General features: G+C 38.9%; 1 protein-coding gene across 2 annotated transcripts; it reads left to right on the forward strand.

Annotated features, from left to right (window-relative positions):
- The first annotated feature begins 64 nt into the window (after positions 1–64).
- Positions 65–21860, forward strand: LOC134789792 (cystathionine gamma-lyase). Of its 2 annotated transcripts, XR_010144119.1 has the most exons (9): positions 65–204; positions 413–565; positions 689–885; positions 4049–4139; positions 5798–6068; positions 7826–7978; positions 19247–19421; positions 19833–20972; positions 21070–21859. XR_010144119.1 is itself a non-coding variant. In XM_063760440.1 (8 exons), exons 2-8 carry the CDS (start codon positions 413–415, stop codon positions 19975–19977), a joined length of 1185 nt encoding a protein of 394 aa, XP_063616510.1. In that variant the 5' UTR covers positions 65–204; the 3' UTR covers positions 19978–21860. The 2 variants fall into 2 exon arrangements, 1 of the variants encoding a protein (XP_063616510.1); XM_063760440.1 differs by having other exon boundaries at positions 19833–21860.
- The last annotated feature ends 227 nt before the right edge of the window (positions 21861–22087 follow it).

The following is a 22087-nucleotide window of genomic DNA, read 5'->3' on the forward strand; positions in this document are numbered from 1 at the left end:
CTACTCTCAACTTCTTTATATTTCATTCATTTACTCGTTCATATTCATTCATTCCCAGTTTCACAATCAGTCAGTCATTTTGAAAGGAGAAGGCGTGCGTTCTGGCCGGCGTGCTAGTTATTCTCAAAATAGAATTATCGTAATTTAAGACGATAATATTTAAAGTTTTAAATAATTCTCGAGTAATTTTATCAAATACAAAAGGTACTTTTTTATACGATTGATAGTGTCTTTTAGTAATTAAAACAACCGAGTTTTAATTGTAGTTCATGATGTAATTTTAGCACATTTTTGCTATCACACCATAACCTTGGCATTGGATATTTATAAAACAATGTGCAGAAACGTGTAAAAAATTAGGCAAGTGAAGTTTAGTGTTTCGTTCTTATAATTATATTTTTTTTGTATTCAGATGGCAGAACAGGGTTTCTTGAAACAAAAACCTGGTTTCGCGACTCTCGCTATTCACCACGCACAAGAACCGGAACAATGGAGCTCGTCTGCCGTTGTTGTACCCATCGTCACGTCCACAACGTTTAAACAGCCGGCGCCCGCTGAACATACGGTAAGATTGCCGTAAGAATCTTTATAATTTCGTCATATGAAAATAAAAATATTCACTACACAAAGTAAATAAAATCGACCACTTTTCGTTGATTTTTGTTTTTATTGTCTTTTTTTATTGCAGGGTTTTGAGTACGGTAGATCAGGAAACCCGACCCGGAACGTTCTTGAAGAATGCCTAGCCGCACTAGACGGCGGAAAGCACGGCTTCACCTTTGCCTCGGGCTTGGGAGCCACGACCACACTTTTGGGCCTGCTTAAATCGGGTGACCACATTATTTCCGGCGACGATGTATACGGTGGCACCAACAGATTGTTCAGGTAAAAACCTCATTATCATAAAACACGCATACTTAATTGCATGCCTACCTATATTATCTTATTTTCCATCTATTTCTAGGTAGGTATCTTCTTGGGGCATGTTATCAATATCATACATTTTTAGGGTTCCGTACCCAAAGGGTAAAACTGGACCCTATTACTAAGACTTCGCTGTCCGTCCGTCCGTCCGTCTGTCTGTCACCAGGCTGTATCTCACGAACCGTGATAGCTAGACAGTTGAAATTTTCACAGATGATGTATTTCTGTTGCCGCTATAACAACAAATACTAAAAACAGAATAAAATAAAGATTTAAATGGGGCTCCCATACAACAAACGTGATTTTTGACCAAAGTTAAGCAACGTCGGGAGTGGTCAGTACTTGGATGGGTGACCGTTTTTTTTGCTTTTTTTTTTCGTTTTTTTGCATTATGGCACGGAACCCTTCGTGCGCGAGTCCGACTCGCACTTGCCCGGTTTTTTATTTTTTTTAAACGGTGAATCCCGGTTACACCTATTCACCCTGGTTGACGGTGCCTACTTTTTGCTTTATCCTACTTACTTTTAGGTATATTATCAAAATAGGTACTTAGGAGCTACTAGGTAACTTGCTCATAAAAATTCGCTAAATGAACGGCATTAATGAACTTATCGTTTAAAAAGAAACCTCACCAACTAAAAAGACGGTAAAGCGGGTAAAATAGGCATAATAATATTATTTATTTGTAATTCACATACGTGACTAATTTGTAATTTTAGTACCCATTCATGTCGTGTGTTGTCACATTACTGTCGTCATATTTATGAATGAAAGCGAAATAACTATCTATTATCTAGTGTGCGACCGAAGTTTCGGTTTGGCATAAAAATCATATTTCGGCCGATGGTTCGGATTAGGCCAAAAAACTGCCGATCCTTACGGTCGCACCAAACTTATTTCGGTAGTGTCCGACCGAAGTTTTGTTTTCGGTTTCGACATAAAAGTCATGTTTCGGCCAAAGACTCGAAATTAGAGCAAAACCGGTCCTTCGGTTTCGGCAAAAATCCCGGTATCGATCGAACACTACTATTAACACTCCAATGGCTGCGTATCCCTTTCAACCGCTCAATGAATAACGATTTCACCATATGCATGGTGTCGTGTAACTTACTCATAATGACTGGCAATTTCCTCCCGTATCAATTCCGCGAGTCATTGAACGATGAGCGATGCGCTCTATGACGTCATTTATGGCATGGGTTTCCTTATCTTATGATAACGATAATGTTAAGTCTCCAGGCTGTAAGTATCTCATTATTATTCGTTAGATGTTTGACTTATGCACGATAGTATTGCAATTTACATTACAATGGTCTAGCTAGAAAAAGTATGTAAATTAGTGTTGTACTAATATGTTGATAGATAGCGCGCAGTTTTAACTGTTAATGACAGACAATACCGTACCTACACGGCGGGAAGAAGTTGATATCTGGAGGGAAAAAATTGAAGAAATTTGAACCTTATGTAGTTTAATTTTAAGTTCAAATTTCTTCAGTAGAATATCTCGAGTTATCAACTTCTTCCCGCCGTGTACGGAATTTATAACTTGTTTCTGATAGAGCAAATAAATTTTAAGGATTCGGAAAAATTAAACGCACAAACAAATGCACCTCAACTTGAAAAGTTACTATTTTCTAGTAGAACCAGTAGAATTGCACCGTGCGATATTACTTTTTCTCACGCAGCTAACGCAGCTTATCGTTTCGTAGGCGGGACTTAATACGAACTTTTAAATATTGAGGAATTTATTTATCAATGGGTGATTAATTTATTTCATGTTATATGTTCTTATCTCTAAATTTTTTTGGCTGCTGATGTGAAATGTTGTATGACTCCAGTCCAGACTGAAGTTATTTGCACCTCGTGTCATAAAAGTCTCTCAGTACGTTCAAGGTTCTAAATAAGTATCACACTGGCTACAGTGGCGACGCTCACGATTCTAACAATTTTTCTCTTCCTAGCAACACAAAATTAGCAGTATCAGTCGCACCAAATATTATGTTACCTCTCGTACCAAAAATACCTAATCTATGTATTGTCCTATAAGGAAAAATACAATCAATAGAATTTTATCCCCATAAGACCATTTAATTATTTAAGGAAATAATACACGCGACAAAATAAAATACAACACACGTCTTACGAAATCATAACAACTGTCTTTTTATAGATATTAGGTATTATATAGAAACACGCTACAATATTGTAATAATATCTAGTCGAAATTTGCATAATTTATGAGCATAGCTTAGCATCTGTTTTTTTACATAGAGATAAAAGGAAAATCCTATTATAATTATTTGCTACAGTATCCCGATCGAGTGTGGGCCCCAGTGGGTGATAACCTCTTCAAATATAATTGCAGAATTGGAAATATAAGATACGAACAAACAATAAAGGTCGACTCCACATCTATTAATTTTGGCACTCCTTTTATACCTGCTAACGACACCTCGCAAGCAAAATGAAAACTTATTACTGGAATATAAAGTCTATAACAAAATACCACTTTCAATAAGTGGATAAATTAGCGATCACGTGCCACGTCTGAAGGAAGATTTGTACTATTTGTAGCACTAGCACAGAACACATTATCCATGCCTCCTATAGTATATACTTTTATAGGTAGGTACGTACGTACTTACATGTGTTTCCCATATTAGTTTTAGGAAACGTTATTATGCATATCGCGATGAAGTGCGTTTCTAATAAATAGGTATCGGACAAAACTTAAGACTACCTACCTAAAATTTACTTTCGTATGTCCGCGCGTACTTGTGTAAGTGTAGGTCACAGTCGTATTTTGAATGAAAAATATTTAAAAAGCCTGTGGTGCACTGAGCAACCTAATCCAAAGATTTGACCCATACACCTGTTTTTTTCATGGAAGCGACTTCCATTTGACCTCCCAACCCCGATGGGAGACTACTGAAACTAGGCCTTATTTGACTTTCAATTGATATATAAGTAAAAAAGATTGTTAATACAGAACATAAAACTTACACAGGCTTATATTAACTGAGTAACTCAAACCAATCATAATCAATTGGTCATGCTTCATAAATTACATGACGCTGACTCCAACTAAAATGTAGTTAATAATGTTTAATTTATTGCCCAACAGGAACGTAGCAGCCGCAATGAATATAGAAACAACATTCGCCGATTTCACAAAGCCTGAAGAAGTTGATAAGGCAGTTAAGGAAAATACAAAGGTGAGTATCTAAAATGAGAAATGACGGTAACTGACCGCCTGTTGTCTACTTCTATCTTCAGTCAATTGTTTTCTTTAAGCTGTATATTTTACTGAGGTATGCCAATAAATAGCATTCTATGTTATTCCTTGAGTAGGTATTCGATAAAAAAGTTGACCATTATCACTCTTCAATTTATCAGTTCAATACCTCCCATCAGGTGATTATTCTGCTTGTTGCCTCCTATATGATATGACCTATATCATAAAAAAATAAGCTCGGGATTATAATAATAATATTAAGGGCGAGATTTGGTTTGAGATTCTGGATCAACTGATGGATATCTTTAAAACTGACTAAAAGAAGGAAGGACGTAAAATTCAGCTGTAAATATTATTCCGCTCTTTACGTCATACTGGAATTAAAATCGTTTGTGCTTGAGAGAGTAATCGCTGTCGTAAATATTATTGATGCAGTCTTACCCGTATCAGTGTGTAATCAATATAATAACACTCGAGCATAATCGAATAAATGTTTCAAAATACGTGAAACACGTGAGAGGCGGTTGCATCATTCAAATAAATTAAACTAAACCTACTGCGTGACTCAAACTCAAAACGTTTATTGAATTCATTTTACAAATAATATGGACTCTGTAATGGTACAGCAATTAAGTTACAAATATGACAGTATTTAGATTGAATGAAATATCGATAACTTATTGGAAATAATGGGACTTTTTTGGGGGCAAATAGAAGAAGCTCAGAACGTGAACTTTATATTTTAACGGACTAAAGATGGTGAATAGGTAAAGTAAAAGAATATATGTAAGTAGATTAAGTAAGTGGATCATTTGGGATAAAGACAACATTTCCACATATTAACTCACATTTATAGACGGGTCTAACGCGAATTTTATTCAATTACCCAATAATATTATTAATGTGATATGTGTTCAAAACGGGAAAGTTTAAAATATTAACATTTCCACAATTTGTAACGATAGTTTTTATTTTCTTTTAACCAGTATTAGGTATTAAAATAATTAAATTGGTACCTACCGTTTAAATATTGCTTAACAAGCGTTGTCATTGATAACGGTTCAAGATAATATTTATGAGTTTACAAATAATGTCACGTCCGTGACCGTGACAACCTATTTCTAAACTCGGTATCAATAGTGCAAATATTGTCTCAAACTTACAAGATAACATCCAAATCAGTTTCCAATTATCCTTTACAGATGGTTTACTCGGGTAATTCCGAAATTCGGATAATTCCGAAATTCAGATGAAAATCACCCAAAATTCCATCATAATAAAAGTCTCTTTTCGGAACTATCCGACAGTTTTCGACATTCGGAATTACCCGAATACACTTAGTGCATAATTGTTTTCCATCGTATTTTCTCGGAAACGTTCGTATTTGTCATTTTACTTCAATCAACCCCAGTAGGTACTTTTTGTACCGAGACTGACTGAAATAGTTCGTGTTTTTCAGTGAAAATGCGATGGAAAATAATTATGCACTACATCTGTGCTTACATTTTAGCACTATCCCGGTTGAATCCTTATGATACTTCTCCCATATATCGTAATACAATCGACCTTCATTGTGTACTGCGACTGCGTAACTTGCGCTTCAGGATTCTTATTAATTACCAACCTAACTCTTCGCAGATGGTGTGGTTAGAAACCCCAACGAACCCCAACCTGAAGATCGCCGACATCGCCACCGTAGTCAAAGCCGTGAAGAGCCACGGAGAGCACATAATGGTAGTCGTGGACAACACTTTCCTGACTCCATACCTACAGAGGCCGTTAGACTTCGGTGCTGATGTAGTCATCTATTCACTCACGAAGTACATGAACGGGCACTCTGACGTCATCATGGGGGCCGCGATTATAAATGATGACGAGCTCGCAGCGAGACTCAGATTCCTACAAAACGGTTAGTATATACATACCCAATTATTTTATTTTTCGTTTTCGTCGGTTGTCAATTATTTTGAGTACCTCGACTCGTAGGTAGCAGAGTTTGTATGATATAAACAATAAGTAAAAAATTGGTGCCCATATTTCCGCAATAAGCGGGAAATTGTACTGTAGAAAGTGAATATTGTACAGTATTCATTAACATAACACAAAACATAGGTGTAATGTGTCTGAAAGATTAGTCATGTAGGGTCAAGGCGGAAACTGGCTCAGCTCGAACTGTGGCTCAGTCGCCCAAATATCGCCTCGTGTTGAAAGTAGGTTGAGTAAGCCACTGTACCTGGCCTTTTTCTACCGAGCCACTGTTCCCTCCTTGACCCTGCCTAGTTGTATGGATAGGAATGAGCTAGTAATAAAATTAAACTCCTAGTAAATCTGAAGGCGGTTTGGTCTATTCATAGATGTACTATGTCGGTACCCTAACATAAGTATCCAGTTTTCTATACAGCTAGTATGGCAACGTGGGTACTTAAGTTGGGGCACATACCTACTGTAACTGTACCTAGTTGTGCTGTACTTACTCTACCTAATAAAGGTATTATCTCCCTCTCCTACTCTTTGCCCTATTCTTAAAATAAACAGTCGTTTTTTGACAGTTATGAATTGAGCCTTATATATGGGAATTTATATTAATTGCATTAGCATTGTTATTATAAGATACCGAAGAAAACAAACAGCTTGACTCCTTGGAGATAATGTGAAAACATGTTTATTATGGGGCTAAATAGGTATCTTAGATTAGATAGTATAGATAGGATAGTTATTTACAGGTAAGGTAGACCCATTTGTAGGCCTAGCACAGGAGCGACGCGACAGTATCTCGCTCGCGAGATAGACTATACCCGTCTTTTGCTAACTGTATTAAGTAGAGTACGGGAGGTCTATTACTGTCGCACCGCTCCTGTCCTAGGCCTACAGGTCGAGATCTTAGGGAACCGTTAGAAGATCAGGGTAAGAACTATTGCTTTGAGAAGGCCACTGTCAAGTAGCGGGCAATGACGAGACCTACTACTATATGTATGATTTAAACTCCCTTTTAATTTTTACGAGCAATACTTCAAAAATTGAATAATACCTATTTCGTGGTCGGAGAATATTTTCACTCAATGTTGAAATTGCACAGGTGTGTTAAATTTAAATACACAATAATAAATTATCTTATCAGTTAATAGCCGCTTACAAACCATTGTTTGCATACATTGACATTGAGTTGGTGCATATTACGAACGATTAACTGGATATTTAATTTCCTACGGTATTTTAATCAACAAAGGCAAGTCGTAAAATGAATGTCTTGCTTAATACAAATCGATGTGCATAATCGTAAAGTCAATTTATATAGGTATGTACATTTACGTGAAATCACCTTTAACTTAGCGAAGGCGATCAACGTGCAGCTAGCAGCCGAAGTATAAACTACAGTATTGTATACATAAGTAACGGACTCTGCTCAAAATTATTTACACACTACCTACTATTTTACCTATCTATATTTAGGTAATCTAATTGCTATTTAGCTTTTGTTGATTGTCTTAAAAAAATACAAGCACCTACAGAAATTCGGCGTATGTATTTATATTTTGATTTGATTGATTTGTTCCTAATATTGCTTAGGTGTGTGTACATAGGTACCACGTCAGTCTTGGTTAAACTTACATTTGATTTTATTTTATGGCCTGTGTAAAATTACACCTACTTGTTTATTGTTTACAGCAATGGGCGTGGTGCCGTCTCCGTTCGACTGTTACCAAGTGAATCGCAGCTTGAAAACGCTGGCCCTTCGCATGGAACAGCATAAGAAGTCGGCGCAGATCATCGCAGAGTGGCTGGAGAAGCACCCGAAGGTCACGGAAGTTATGCATCCAGGTAATGTATACCTTCTTGCGACGATATAAGATCCTTTATCTAATATCGGTTTAGTTTTACTCCTACTGGGTGAACGATAGCTTGAAGACAGTAAGTAGCCCTAGCCACCGAGTCGAGTCGCTAAATACGCCGTCAAAGGTCAAAAGATCTACATCCAGGTAAAGTAAACCTTGATGTAATGATATAAGGTCTATTATCTAAAGTGATCGTGATGCATCCCCACCTGTGTCTGAGTGCTACATAGTGAACCGCCGCTTGAAGACCCTGACCCTCCCTATAGAATAGAATAGAAATGGGCCGAATATGGACTTTCCCGAATATTCGGTTGGTATAAAACTGCTTAAAACGCTGAAAACAAGTTCATTCAGGTCCGCGGTCTGCACTCATAACGTGTTTTTGACCCTTCTTCTCCCGACCGGCCTGGAATGTTTATGAAAAGAAACGGAAACGTCTGATACCTGATCGCGAAGAGCATCCGCTCTAACTAACGGACGCCCTTAAAAACAAGCACCCAAAGGCACGGAAGTTCTACAAACACCACTATGATTTTATGATTTCTTTTCTGTGTAACTCAGGAAAAGGACGAGGAAATAACAATAACATTAATAACAACCTAATGTTATTATTAATACCATTAGGTAAGTACCTAGGTACCTACTATATTATTGCTAAAACAAATTATCATTCTTACAGAAATAACTGTTGTACTATCATCACACGAAATATCTCGCAATTTAGTAAGATAATGTGTCTTTAAGTTTAACATATTACATCATTTCGCTGGCCCAATATCACAGGCTTCTATGTTTTACTTTTATCGAATTGAAATTTGAACACTGTCATAGTGACAATTAAGTCGAATTTCAACTATCTTGAAAATGTAACATAGAACCCTGTAAGATGGGGCCAGCGATTTGATAATGATATAAGTATGTACCTAATATATGTTTATCAGATGAACCACAGCAGTTTTTTGTTTGGTGTTATCACTCTAGCTAGTCAATCGTTCGGTTGACCTCACAAAAGACGTTGATGAAATCCCTATAAATATTTTGCGCAATTATTTTAATCAAACCTTGCTATTTACACATGATTTTTACAGCCAGTTTTTATACCTGAAATATTGCATATTTAATCATGCAAGCCGGTCTGATGATGGTGGAGATAGGAACTTAGTAATACAATGAATTGAGTGTGTAAGGATCGCATGCACGCGCAGTATGGTCTTGATTATTACATACGGTCACGCACGGTCTTTCATTGTCGATGTCGAGCCAATTAGTTGGAGCTTATTCGTTCAATACTTACGTTGTGAAATATCAAATTTAAAAGTTAACTGTCGAGCGTAGTTACTGTGGGGCTCGCAGATTCCGAAGTCAGGAACTCGTACACGACGGCTGGAACGCGCTGGCTGGCTGCTGCAGATTACCTTCTTGATACCGCTACCACCATTACCGGGAGTGTAGTTGGAGTTTAATAAAAACACATATGTATGTTATAAGAAAACTCTGGAGAGTGTTGGGAGGCTGGTGCCTCTGTGGCTATTGATGAGTGAGTGACAAGCATCCAGGGTGGGCGCGTATATATAGGCGCGCTCGGCGCGATCCCCACCGTGGGTACTCTAGGCCACGCCTACTCAAGGCGTGGGTGTTACGTGCAGAGTAAGTATTTTATTTATTGAACCAATCACAGTAGCGTATTACAAATGTTTACAAAATTAGGGAAAAAAGGTAATATTTAATCGGGGAACAACTTCGAGCAACACCGGCTTCCGACACATCGGAAGGGAGGGGCCCAAGCGATATCTCACCGTACAAATCTTTCTGCCATTTTTCGCGGGGGGAAAGGTGCACACAGTCGCACTTCTCACACACTTACATACAAAATCCAATCTGTAATGACGACACAAATACATAGAAAATGACACACGTCAAAGACAAATCTTGCAAACCTCGATCTTTTTTTGTGTACGGACGAGTGACAAGTGTCACAATACGCACACTAACACATTTTCTTTGAAGTATGTTATTGTATTCTGAGAGATGAGAAGTCGGATTTGTCGCTCGACCGATCCGCAATTTGTACTGAGCGAGCAAAATCGATAAATCCAACAATTACATGAGACTAAAATATAATAATTGTGTTTGAATGTAATTAAACGTATGATATGTAAAAAAAATATTACATGTGAAATGTAACACTTTCTTTTTGTAAATTTGATGTCCCCGACCTCTTTTTATAACAAAAAACCGAGCAAACAGGCATTTTTGTGCAGCAGTGTTCACGCGCGCGTCTGGACTCGGTCTAGTGAAAAATCCAAGTGCAACTAGTTTTATTACCCGCGCTAGATTAGATTGACGCGCTAATCTTGTACCTCGGCAGAGGGGAAATAGTGCGAATGCCGCCTCCCTTCCGTGTTGCTCGAAGGGGAACAATAAAGACTTATAACTAGACACGTGACATAATACAATAATAAAAAATAAGACACAAGTTATTACAATAAAATATACTGGAAAAGATTGGAGGAGGCCTATACCCAAAAGGGGTCCTTAAATTAGAAATAAAATAAAATTTAATTTAGCAATTAGAATTATATATTTAAGGAATAAAGGGCTTAATAATAATAATAATATTACAATAAAATAGATACACACAAAAGTACAAGACAGAAATCATCAATATTTATTTACACGTTTTTTATACTTAACTCTAATACCTATTCGCGACAGTTCTCCCCCACGTGTGTCAACACCGTATTTAGAGGAGCGTGTAGGAATAAGCCTGGAAGCTGAGCAGCAAACGTCACCTGCGCGCGTGTGTACCATGGCTACTCTTATTTGACCGTCTACATCGGGAAAGAGTTGTGCGATTTCGCCTCTAGACCATGTACCTTGTGGCACGGAGCAGTCGCTTATCGTGACGCTGTCGCCTACGTGCAATTTCTGTCTGTTGTGATGAGCGTCGGGTATATTAGTAGCTGCAGCGGTAGATGATAGTGGATTCGTTAGAGGCCTTTCTAATGGTAAGTCGACCACGGGAACCTTGAGGTTGGCCCCGCGACAGGTTCGACACCATTGGCGCTTATGTGATCGATAACGAATACTACCGCGCAATCCGACTATGTGATATTTTTGTTTCAGCTCGCTTATCACTGTCGAGTGGTTGCCGTCGTACAGAGCGTGGAAATGATGAATTAGCAGCTTGGCGAAGTCTTCTTTAGCGCGTAGGATGGGTAATTGCTTGCCTCCGCCGTCTGTCACGATGACTCCGTATTCGTCAAGTTTTACTGCTATTCTGCGTAGCGGAGATCTTTTCGGTAGCGCATGCCCAGCTTCCAGGGACTTTACCTCTTCTGGATAGGCTTCATATTGGCTCCGTTTGATTAGCGTTATCTCAGCTAAAATCAAATTCCCCTTGATCATTTCTGTATCTGTTTTCTCATATGGCAACTTGGCGTTATTTACCTCGGTGGCAACCAGAACTCTAGACGTAGCCCTAACTAAATGCGTGTATTCGGAAAAACTGTTTACCTTAGGCAGGTACTCGAATTTACTTTTAGTTTTAGAATTTGAGGGTACGGACTTTGTCACGCGTCGTCGTGTACGACGTATCGCGGCGTTGTCGGCGACGGGCGCGGGCGTTCGAATTGTTGACGATCGCGGCTTATGATCGCTCTTTGGTTCGGGTTCTACAGCCCACCGGGAGGTTGCTACAATTTGAGCAGGTTTGCTTTGGTCAAACGTCGACGCGGGCCGCGTTACGGGCAATTTCTGCGCGGTGGGCACGTCTTTGGGCGGGTTTAGAGAGATTTCGCTCCCCCCGGCGAAAGACGTGTTGCCTATTCTACCTACGCTAGACGTTGTCGCGGGCTTGTTTGACGCGAAGCTTACTGTGTTTACGGCTCGTGTCATGCTAACCTCAGTTGCCGACGAGGCCGTGTGTAATCCGTGCAGCAGTCTATGATGACCTGCTTCGCATTCGCCTACACCGCATGCTACGTATTTGCATGTATTCGGCTGATGAGGCGCGGATCCTAAACACTTAAAACACAGCCGCGCACCCTTCGCTAGTTCCCATCTTTCAGAAATCGTTGCCGCCTTAAACTGTGCGCACGTGCTAACCACGTGATCTTCGTTACAAATGGGGCACGTATTGCGCGGCGGGACAGAGATGGACGATTCCTGTTTGAATCTAGCTCCGGTTGACGCGGGTTTTTTTTTACTATTACTATCGCGGTGCTTCATTTGGGCGATAGTAGAGTTACTGTGCGAACTACTTTTCGTATCGCGTGAGTAAGTTTCGTGGAAATCTGACTCCGAGCCCGTGCTAGAGTCGCGGGAGAACGCGGGGGCGCGGGCCTTAGAGGGAGCGTTGCTCGACCGCCTAGGTTCGTGCTCAAAAGATACCGTGTTCACTACAGCTCGCGACCTAGTAGCCGGTCTGCGGTTTACGCGTTTGGCTGCAGTACTAATATCGTTGAGAAACTCAGATAAAGCGGCTAAGCCGGGAGTTTCCGAATTAGTCTGCCTATATTTGGCCCATTCGTAACGCACTATCAAATTTAATTTGTCCACTATTTTGTTCACTAGTTCAGGCGCGTGCAAATATTTTTCTTGACGCAATGATTTTACGGTGGCGACGGCGTTCGCGATATGCGCGGCAAACGACGAGATATTAGCATTGTCTTCCGACAAACGCGGCATGCGTTTGATATTATGCAGCTCCGTAAGTACAATTTCCTCGGGGTCGCCAAATTGCCGTTCTAGCGCTTCCATAATTTCGTATGGATCCTGAACAGTGTACATGATCGATTTTACGGCCGTCCGGGCCTCGCCTTTAAGCGCGCGTCTGATTCTACTGACATTATTGACGGCACTAAACATGGGCGACGTGTCCTCGAACTCCGCTCTAAACGATATCCATTCGGTGATATCTCCGCCGAACGGGGGTAACTCAGGCGGCTTGTGATACATCGGCGGGTAGGTACCGTGTGGTACCTCTAAATATCGCGGTTGCGGTTTGCTGGCCCGGTCGGGCGCGGCGCGCGGCGCGGTCTCTTTTGGCGGCGGGATTTTTACGTTTTTACGCGCGATCTCGCGCTGTAGCGTCGCTTGTCGTTCTACCCAACTTCTAGTTCGTACCTCGGCCTCGGACTCGACACTGCCGCCGTCAGACTGCGCCTTAACTTGGGCAATCTGCAGCATTAACTTGGCAGTATCGGACTCTGCTTTGGCTACGACTAGAGCGGCTTTACGAACCTCGAGCTCTGCTAACAGCACGGTTAATTCACTATCGCGGTCCCTACTTACCGATTCGCGAACAGACCTAACTGACTCGCGAACAGACGGCGCTCGCGGCGGCGGCGCAACAACGGGTGGCACTAAAGTATTCGACCGACTGCGAACTACCACTGTATCGTTATGACGCTCGTCTGAGTGTACCGACTCATTTTCTTTCTCATCACTAGTTTTCTGGTCGCCACTGGTGCCTTTGCTCCACGTATTGGTCGCGCCGGACGTAGTATTGCCGGACGAGGGCGTAGGCGTGGGGACAGGCAGGTCCCGTTTGCGTGAGCGTAGTGATCTTCCGTCTTGCGACATCTTCTTCTTTCTTGATTTTTACGCACACAACACAACACAACACTTGACACACGCGGGGGGTCCCTAACTATATACAAATTTACCTGCCTAACGCCTATGCTCTGACGCTACCGAGCGCAGCGTCAGTGCCCCTAAGCGTGGATCCCTCGGTGCACTGAATCTCCCGCAATGGCTAAAGTGCAAGGCCTAGAGCGTTCGAAAACAGTGTGATGGTATCACCATGTGACACATGCAACTAAAGTTGCCAGGACACGTGAGTGGAGGCGAACCTACGACACTGCACGGTCCACCGGCAAGCCGGTAATGGTGGGTTACGGAAAAGGTTGGTAGATAAGGTCTGAGCCGAAGCGAACTTCGGGGGCTCAGCGCGTTCGTTTTTCTTATTTCTTTGTTCTCCTGAATTAAGTATAGTTCTACTTAAAATTCAGCGCGTACTTGTTTCTTTCTTCATTCGGCAAACGAAGGACCATAATGTCGAGCGTAGTTACTGTGGGGCTCGCAGATTCCGAAGTCAGGAACTCGTACACGACGGCTGGAACGCGCTGGCTGGCTGCTGCAGATTACCTTCTTGATACCGCTACCACCATTACCGGGAGTGTAGTTGGAGTTTAATAAAAACACATATGTATGTTATAAGAAAACTCTGGAGAGTGTTGGGAGGCTGGTGCCTCTGTGGCTATTGATGAGTGAGTGACAAGCATCCAGGGTGGGCGCGTATATATAGGCGCGCTCGGCGCGATCCCCACCGTGGGTACTCTAGGCCACGCCTACTCAAGGCGTGGGTGTTACGTGCAGAGTAAGTATTTTATTTATTGAACCAATCACAGTAGCGTATTACAAATGTTTACAAAATTAGGGAAAAAGGTAATATTTAATCGGGGAACAATAAAGACTTATAACTAGACACGTGACATAATACAATAATAAAAAATAAGACACAAGTTATTACAATAAAATAGATACACACAAAAGTACAAGACAGAAATCATCAATATTTATTTACACGTTTTTTATACTTAACTCTAATACCTATTCGCGACATTAACCCTTTATAAGGCATTACGATGTCAGAATTGTGCAAAATTGAACTCACCACTTTGAAATAAAGTTATGATCTTTATCAGTAGTAGGGGAGCCCACGATGCTAAATCGGGATTTACTCGAGCGTCAATCAGACCTATTGGAATCGAAATATTAGATGATAAGAAGAAAAAAAAGTTTTTTTTCCAGCGAGCCGCCCATATAACCATTCCAGTCGCAGAATCACAAAGTGGTAACTAAATGTCAGATGTGTCGTAACAGAGTCCACACAATGTGTCTAGAATTGTTTCGAAACAAAGTGTCGTCGCCGTGTCTACACTTTTCCGTAACAAGGTGTAGACACATTTGTGTGCACTTTGCGTGCGGTTTGCGACTAAATCTGACAGCAAATTTGTGACAGCAAATGTCAATATAAAATACCTCTTGAAAACCAAGGTTTGTCAAACTACTATTAGTGTCTCGTGTGCTCGTAATTCTAGTAAGTCATCATGGGCAATGCAAATAATAATAATCGACCGAAACCATATAAACACCCAACACCCGTCAACCTTTTACAGAAAAGTTTTTAAAGAAATTCAATAAGCTACTTAGGTCAGGCAACGAATGCTCTAAAAGTTGTAGAGGGAAATGCTCGGAACACAATTTTTGACTCCGTAACTCGGTTTGACAAGTTAGGAGGTGAACATATCAAAAGTCCCCGGCCGTAGCCCTTGAGCGGGGGGGAGAGAGGGGGCTTTGAAGGTCCCATTTTCCCGTTTTTCGATTATATCTCGGAAACTATGCATCTCAGCGACATGGCCACTTATACAAAATGAAAGTTAATTTAATTTGTTACAAGTTTATTCAGTCAATTTTTTCGATATGTTGAATAGTTTTTGAGATATCCGCTCTGGAAAGTTTATTTAGGGCTCTCAATTTTATCTTGATATATCTATATCAGTGAAGGTGCTAGGCCGTGTTTGGTATCGTTTTCGTATAAATCTGGGGTGCTGAATCCATTTAAGATATCACATTGACACCATTCCACAAAATAAAAATAAATCTTTTTAGGGTTCCGTACCTCAAAAGGAAAAAACGGAACCCTTATAGGATCACTCGTGCGTCTGTATGTATGTCCGTCTGAATACACAAAATAGTTCTTTACCTATAGACGACAGGAAAACCTATTAGAAATGTGCAGTCAAGCGCGAGTCGGACTTAATGTACGGAACCCTTAATACGCGAGTCCGACTCGCACTTGGCCGGTTTTTTGAAACTCTTCTTGACGCTTAACCGCTGAACCGATTTCGTTGAAATTTGGTATAGAAATAGTTTGCGTCCCGGAACAGGACATAGGATAGATCTTATAACCAAAATCATCTTTTGAAGGTGTGAAAAGTGGCGTGGAAATTTGTACGGGAAATCAATAACCGCTGAACCGATTTATATGAAATTTGGGATGGTCTACATCTTTGATTTAGTTAAAAATGATGAAAAAACATGACTTCAAACCTAAACTTAAACAGTATTAACTTCAAGAAGTCAATTCTGAAATCCCCCCTACACCTCATTTCACACCTTTAAAGGATGATTTTTGAGATAACTTATTATATCCTGTCTCGGGACTCAAAATATATGTGTACCAAATTTAAATTAAAACTGTTCAGCAGTTTAAGCGTGAAGAGGAGTTTAAAAGAAAGTATTTTAATAAGTTTATATGTTTTTACTTCGGAATGGTGTCAATGTGATACCTTAACTAAATTTGGTACTGCGAATTTATACGAAAACGATACCAAACATGGCCTCGTAGCTTTACTGTTGTAGAAGTCAAAATAAAATTGAGAGCCCTAAATTCTTATTACTTGGCCAAACTTGTGTAGAAGGAAAAGGTAAAATAAAAGTCTTCGGCAGGAATATAAGACACAAATATATTTTTTTTTGCGTTACTATTTCATTCATAAAATATAAACATACCTTGATTATACTATTCTAGTGAGATCCTCATAGATAAACAAAAACATTTACTTAAAAAATTACAAGGTCGAAATGTCACGGAACTTGTGAGAGTAATATGTGAAAAATAAAAACTTTTATGACAAAAAAAATCTGGACACAATTTAAGAATCACCCAATTGCGTCGAGGAATCATCTGTATTTTTGCTTGTTTCATTACCTCCTCGCTTCTTTTTTGTCCTTTGTATTCTGTAGCAATTTGTTAGATCTGAAAATAAAGATAACTTGCGTCGTCACGGATGTCGATTTATAGGTTTTAGGGAGTGCAGAATTCGAAAACGATGATCATTTTATAATCCAAGATGGCGGCTACGTATTTTGTCATAAAAGTGGAATCCAAAATGGTTATCATTTTCTAAATCTGCGCCCCCCAAAACCTATAAAACGACACCCATGACGACTTTTATGACATAGTGCATGGCCGCCATTTTGGATTTCAAAATGGTCATCATTTTCGAAATCTGCGCCCCCTAAAACCTATAAAACGACATCCATGACGACTTTTATGACATAGTGCATGGCCGCCATCTTGGAATCCAAAATGGTCATCATTTTCGAAATCTGCGCCCCCTAAAACCTATAAAACGACACCCATGACGACTTTTATGGCATAGTGCATGGCCGCCATTTTGGATTTCAAAATGGTTATCATTTTCTAAATCGGGGCCCCCTAAAACCTATAAAACGACATCCATGACGACTTTTATGACATAGTGCATGGCCGCCATCTTGGAATCCAAAATGGTCATCATTTTCGAAATCTGCGCCCCCTAAAACCTATAAAACGACACCCATGACGACTTTTATGGCATAGTGCATGGCCGCCATTTTGGATTCCAAAATGGTCATCATTTTCAAAATTGGGGCCCCCTAAAACGTATAAAACGACATCCATGACGACTTTTATGACACAGTGCATGGCCGCCATTTCGGATTCCAAAATGGTCATTATTTTCGAAATCGGCACTCCCTAAAACCTATATATAGACACCCATCTCGACTTTTATGACAAAGTGTTTTGCTACCATCTGCATGCAAGACATTTCTATTATTTTTACGTACAAAAATGGCCCCCTGTCAACTTTCAATCGAGATTTAATCGATAATTTATTCGATTAATATTCAGATTAATTCAATTTCAATCTATGTTAGGTCGACTAAACTAATCGCGATTAAAATTTGAGAATTAACTTTTTTTATTCCATGAATTAGTCGAATAAACAGTTAATCGATTAATGCCCATCTCTGACCACGGAATTTTTACACTTTGAGAATATCTGAAAACAAATCAACACAAGGAGCCATTTTGCAAATCCAGTAACATACCAGTAACTTTGTTATTACTTTTGACAGCGCGTGTCATGTGTCAACACAGAGTCGACACAAAGTCGAAACATTGCAACTACTTTGTGACTGCAATATTTCTCAGCCTTAAACCATATTTATACATCATAATTAACAAGTTTCGTAGTATGTAAAGCGTTATTTCTGTTATTTAAGTATAGTATACGCATCGAAGTACTAAAAATGCTTCAAATAATATAGTTATGAACACAGGCACTGAGAAGTAAACAATTTCATTTCCGGCTAAACTAAAACAATGTGGTGGCGCGTTGATTATATTACACTTAGTTTATCAAATCACTCGAGCAGTTTAATTCCCCATAATAATTTAAGTCCTATTGTAATATAAATGCAAACAATATATAATTACGTCTTGTAATCCGTTTTAGAGATGGCGTATTAATGTCACTTATTTTAATTTAAGTATTTTTCCATCTGACAGTTTCCATTTGACAGGAACAAAATGAACGAATGAACGAATGATTTTGGCATAAAGTAGTCGCAAACCCGAAACAATGTGTGCACACGGCGACCACACTTTATGTCACTTTGTGTCATGTGTCGACCCTTCCCCATTTCTGGTAACTGTGTCGACACGGCGACGACTCTGCGACTGGAATTGTGACCGAAACAGACGGTGTCGACACAAGATGTGTCAACACCGCGTCGTAACGGCGACTGGAAATGGTTGTATGGGCGGAAAGCGTCTACAATTTTTTTTAATTTTCGGGAGGTTGGTGGAGGGTTAAAAAATCGTTCAAGCAGTTTGTGGGTTTGGTCGTTTTTGTCCACTTTAATGCTATATTTTTTCTATAACTTAATATTACACTTATTTTGTAGGGATTTTCTTAATCTGACGAACACAAGTTTGACGCCTAATTTTTACATTGAAACCGTCAGATTAAGGAAATGCGTGCAAATAATTATCATATTCAGTAATAGCACAGTTATAGCGTTAATTTGGACTAATATGACCAAATCCACAATCTGCTTAACAATTTGTTGAACCCCCCTCCAACCCCCCACCAACCAAGAGCTCAACATAGATGGCTAAAAGGGGTAAAGGTAGACTACACGGGGTAGCAAGATATCATTCATATCTTAATCTGACGCGCTCGAGTAAACACAGAAATCCCCTCTTGGGCTCCCCTACCACAGGAAGGAAATATATGGCTTAAAGTCCGTCACTACGTCAGTCCAAAGAAAAGTACAGGTGACATTTTTAACACAACCTTATGTATACCTATTAAAAAAATATATATATATATATGTTTTCTTATATAATTTCCAGGTCTGAAATCTCATCCACAACACGAGCTGGCGAAGAAACAGATGTCGGGCCATTCTGGAGTGTTCAGTTTCAAGCACTCGGGCGGTCTGCAGGAGTCCAGGAAGTTCCTGCAGAGCTTGAAGGTGTTCACGCTGGCCGAGAGCTTGGGCGGATACGAGAGTTTGGCCGAGCTACCGTAAGTACAGTTAGTGCTTCTAGGCATTTTCCGCAAATCGACAATCGTGCCTATTTTGAGTAAGTACAGTCAGCAGCAGAAGTTGCTAAGCGGGCGAGGTGTTCAAAATGATCTTGACGCGACTTTATTGTTAAGAGAATAAGAGCGTGTCATAGTAGTTTTAGTCTGTTCGAGAAACTGAAAACGGTGAAATATAGAGATAATACTCCTAAAAATACGTGTGATACCTCATTAGATTCGTCATGATATCTGGAAAAATGTATTCGAAGCGTGTATTAGCACACAAAAAATATAAAAAGTTATAAACAAAAAAACGGGGAAAAAAGTAGATATTTTTTATTTCCCCAATATTTCAAAAAATATTAATATTTAAGAAACCAAAATTAATATTATATTATTTTTAATTTCCAGATCAGTAATGACGCACGCGTCCGTGCCAGCCGCGCAGCGCGCCGAGCTCGGCATCACGGACTCGCTCATCCGCCTCTCCGTGGGGCTCGAGGACACGGAAGATCTCATCAAGGACCTGGACGACGCCTTTAATGTTAGCTTCTGATCATACTAACATTGGTACCTTATGGGGCCTTTTACATGGTATGAGATTCTCGTGTTGAACATACTATTAACGTAACACACGAAAATATATTGCAATGAAAATGAAAATTATGCGCATGACATCGTATCATGAAATTTATACGATACACGTCTTGCCTTTGACAGGTAAATGTCGGTTTAGTAATTATTCCTTAAGAGTTATCTTAGGAGAGTTTTAAGTTTTGACATGAATGTAAACAGTTTTGTTAGATAATCGCCTAGTAATTATGGCCTACGGTTATGTAATAGGTACGTTTGATGTTTCGACCAAAATCGTACGAGAAGCTCGCACCATGTCAATGGATCCTGTAAGTTTTAACTGCAATTCTGAACAGTGTGATACTTAGTGAGTAAACAGTAAACACTATCACTGAAAAGTCACAATTTTTTAGTAACAACTATTGTTTTATTCTACACTAACGAAACAAGATCTGCAGTTTTGAAAAGAAAGTAGTTATAGCCAAAAAGGTATATCTAAATAATATTGCAAGATGCAAATCGCACGGAGATATGACTTTTTTACTTAAAATGGTATATACGCTACCTGATGTTATCATTTGATGGTTAAAGAATTATTATCTATGAGTATTTAAGAAACCAGAAAACGTATCACTGATCTTATCGGTTTAATAAAGGGTTGTTCTCATTTTTTTAAGATTTGGAACAACCTTAATAACAATAAATGGTACATATACATATTATGTACTTTTTAAAGCATCAAATGAGATAATTGGGCTGTATGCAATGATCTTCAGACACAATGTGATAATAACTTTTACACTTTTTCCTACATCACGTACCTATATTTTAATGTTCTATAATCTATACGAAGTATTTATTATCTACAATCGTTTATGGCACAGCCACTTATAAATGTATTTATTTTATTATCTCCCCGTCTGTTGTGTGTCTGATATATTTAGATACGAGTAAAGTTATTGGCGATATTGTTACGACGTCTTATCCTGTCCTATAATAGGCCTTATTTTTGTCATGATTAAAATATCTCGTGAGTTCTTTGTTTATTGTACGTTTTGAAATTCATCAATATTAGGGAAAATATACCTTATCTTTACATAATTAAAGCTAATAATACAACAATTGAACCTAAAACGAAATTGTTAAAGGAAAAGGGCTAGTTTCCTCGAGAAGAGAAACTACTTTTTTGCAATATTTTCTTAAGTTATAACGCCACTCAATATTTTAGTTTAAATCCCTGAATTTAATCATTAACTTGTATCTAGGAAACTTGCCTACCATTCAACAAAGTTACAAGATTATTGAATGAGCGACACCACATCCTGTTATAACAATAATTACAAAAAGCCGGTCAAAGACGTCGTATCATTCAATCTAAACCAATTTATATTCAGCGTAGGATTACAATAGAAACTATATTAGCATAAGTCAAGTGAGGCTAATGTTACTTCAGTGCAAAAGGTCAATTTATATTTCCAAGTGATTTAATCACTAACACAATTCCTTTAAAATATCTTGAAATGTTTGATTGTTATCTAATATAGGTAGTACAAAGTTTTTAGGTGAAATATCTTGTTCCTACCAGAAAAAATAATAACCTAAGAAAGATGTAAAGGTAGATAAGTATTAACCGGAAATTCCATCCCTACCTCACATAGTGGAAAATTGTATATAAAGAACATATATTATTTAAATTTTATACTTAATCATGTAATGTTTTGATACTGCAGCAATATAATTGTTTGCATTTTAATTGTTTCAATACCTTTATTGTTTGAATTATTGTTCCAAGTTACATTAAGTTTAAGATTATTTTATTATTTTAATTTATCATAAGTATATGTTTATTGATATTTTTATGGACTAAAATACAAAGTGTGTGAATACAATGTGATTAAAATTAAATGATCTGCTTTTTACAAGTTGTTTTAATCAATAACTTCACATACCTCGGATTTTTGGGCGCGGGAATGTTTATATTTTGAGTACCAATTATTTGGTGCTTTACCTTTATATTTTACTATAGTGATGCACAGAAATTGGTATTATATTGGTATCACATTCAGTCAAATGAAAGCCAAATTTGATGAATC

This window comes from Cydia splendana, chromosome 4, assembly GCF_910591565.1.
Source record: "Cydia splendana chromosome 4, ilCydSple1.2, whole genome shotgun sequence".
NCBI lineage: Eukaryota > Metazoa > Arthropoda > Insecta > Lepidoptera > Tortricidae > Cydia > Cydia splendana.

What these genes read in the sequence shown, in the direction of transcription:
- LOC134789792 (XM_063760440.1), top strand. Translation starts at nt 413, where the DNA reads ATGGCAGAACAGGGTTTCTTGAAACAAAAACCTGGTTTCGCGACTCTC. An exon ending in CGGCGCCCGCTGAACATACG is followed by an intron (nt 566 to 688) that starts GTAAGATTGCCG and finishes TTTTTATTGCAG; the next exon opens with GGTTTTGAGTACGGTAGATC. An exon ending in CACGGAAGTTATGCATCCAG is followed by an intron (nt 7,979 to 19,246) that starts GTAATGTATACC and finishes TATAATTTCCAG; the next exon opens with GTCTGAAATCTCATCCACAA.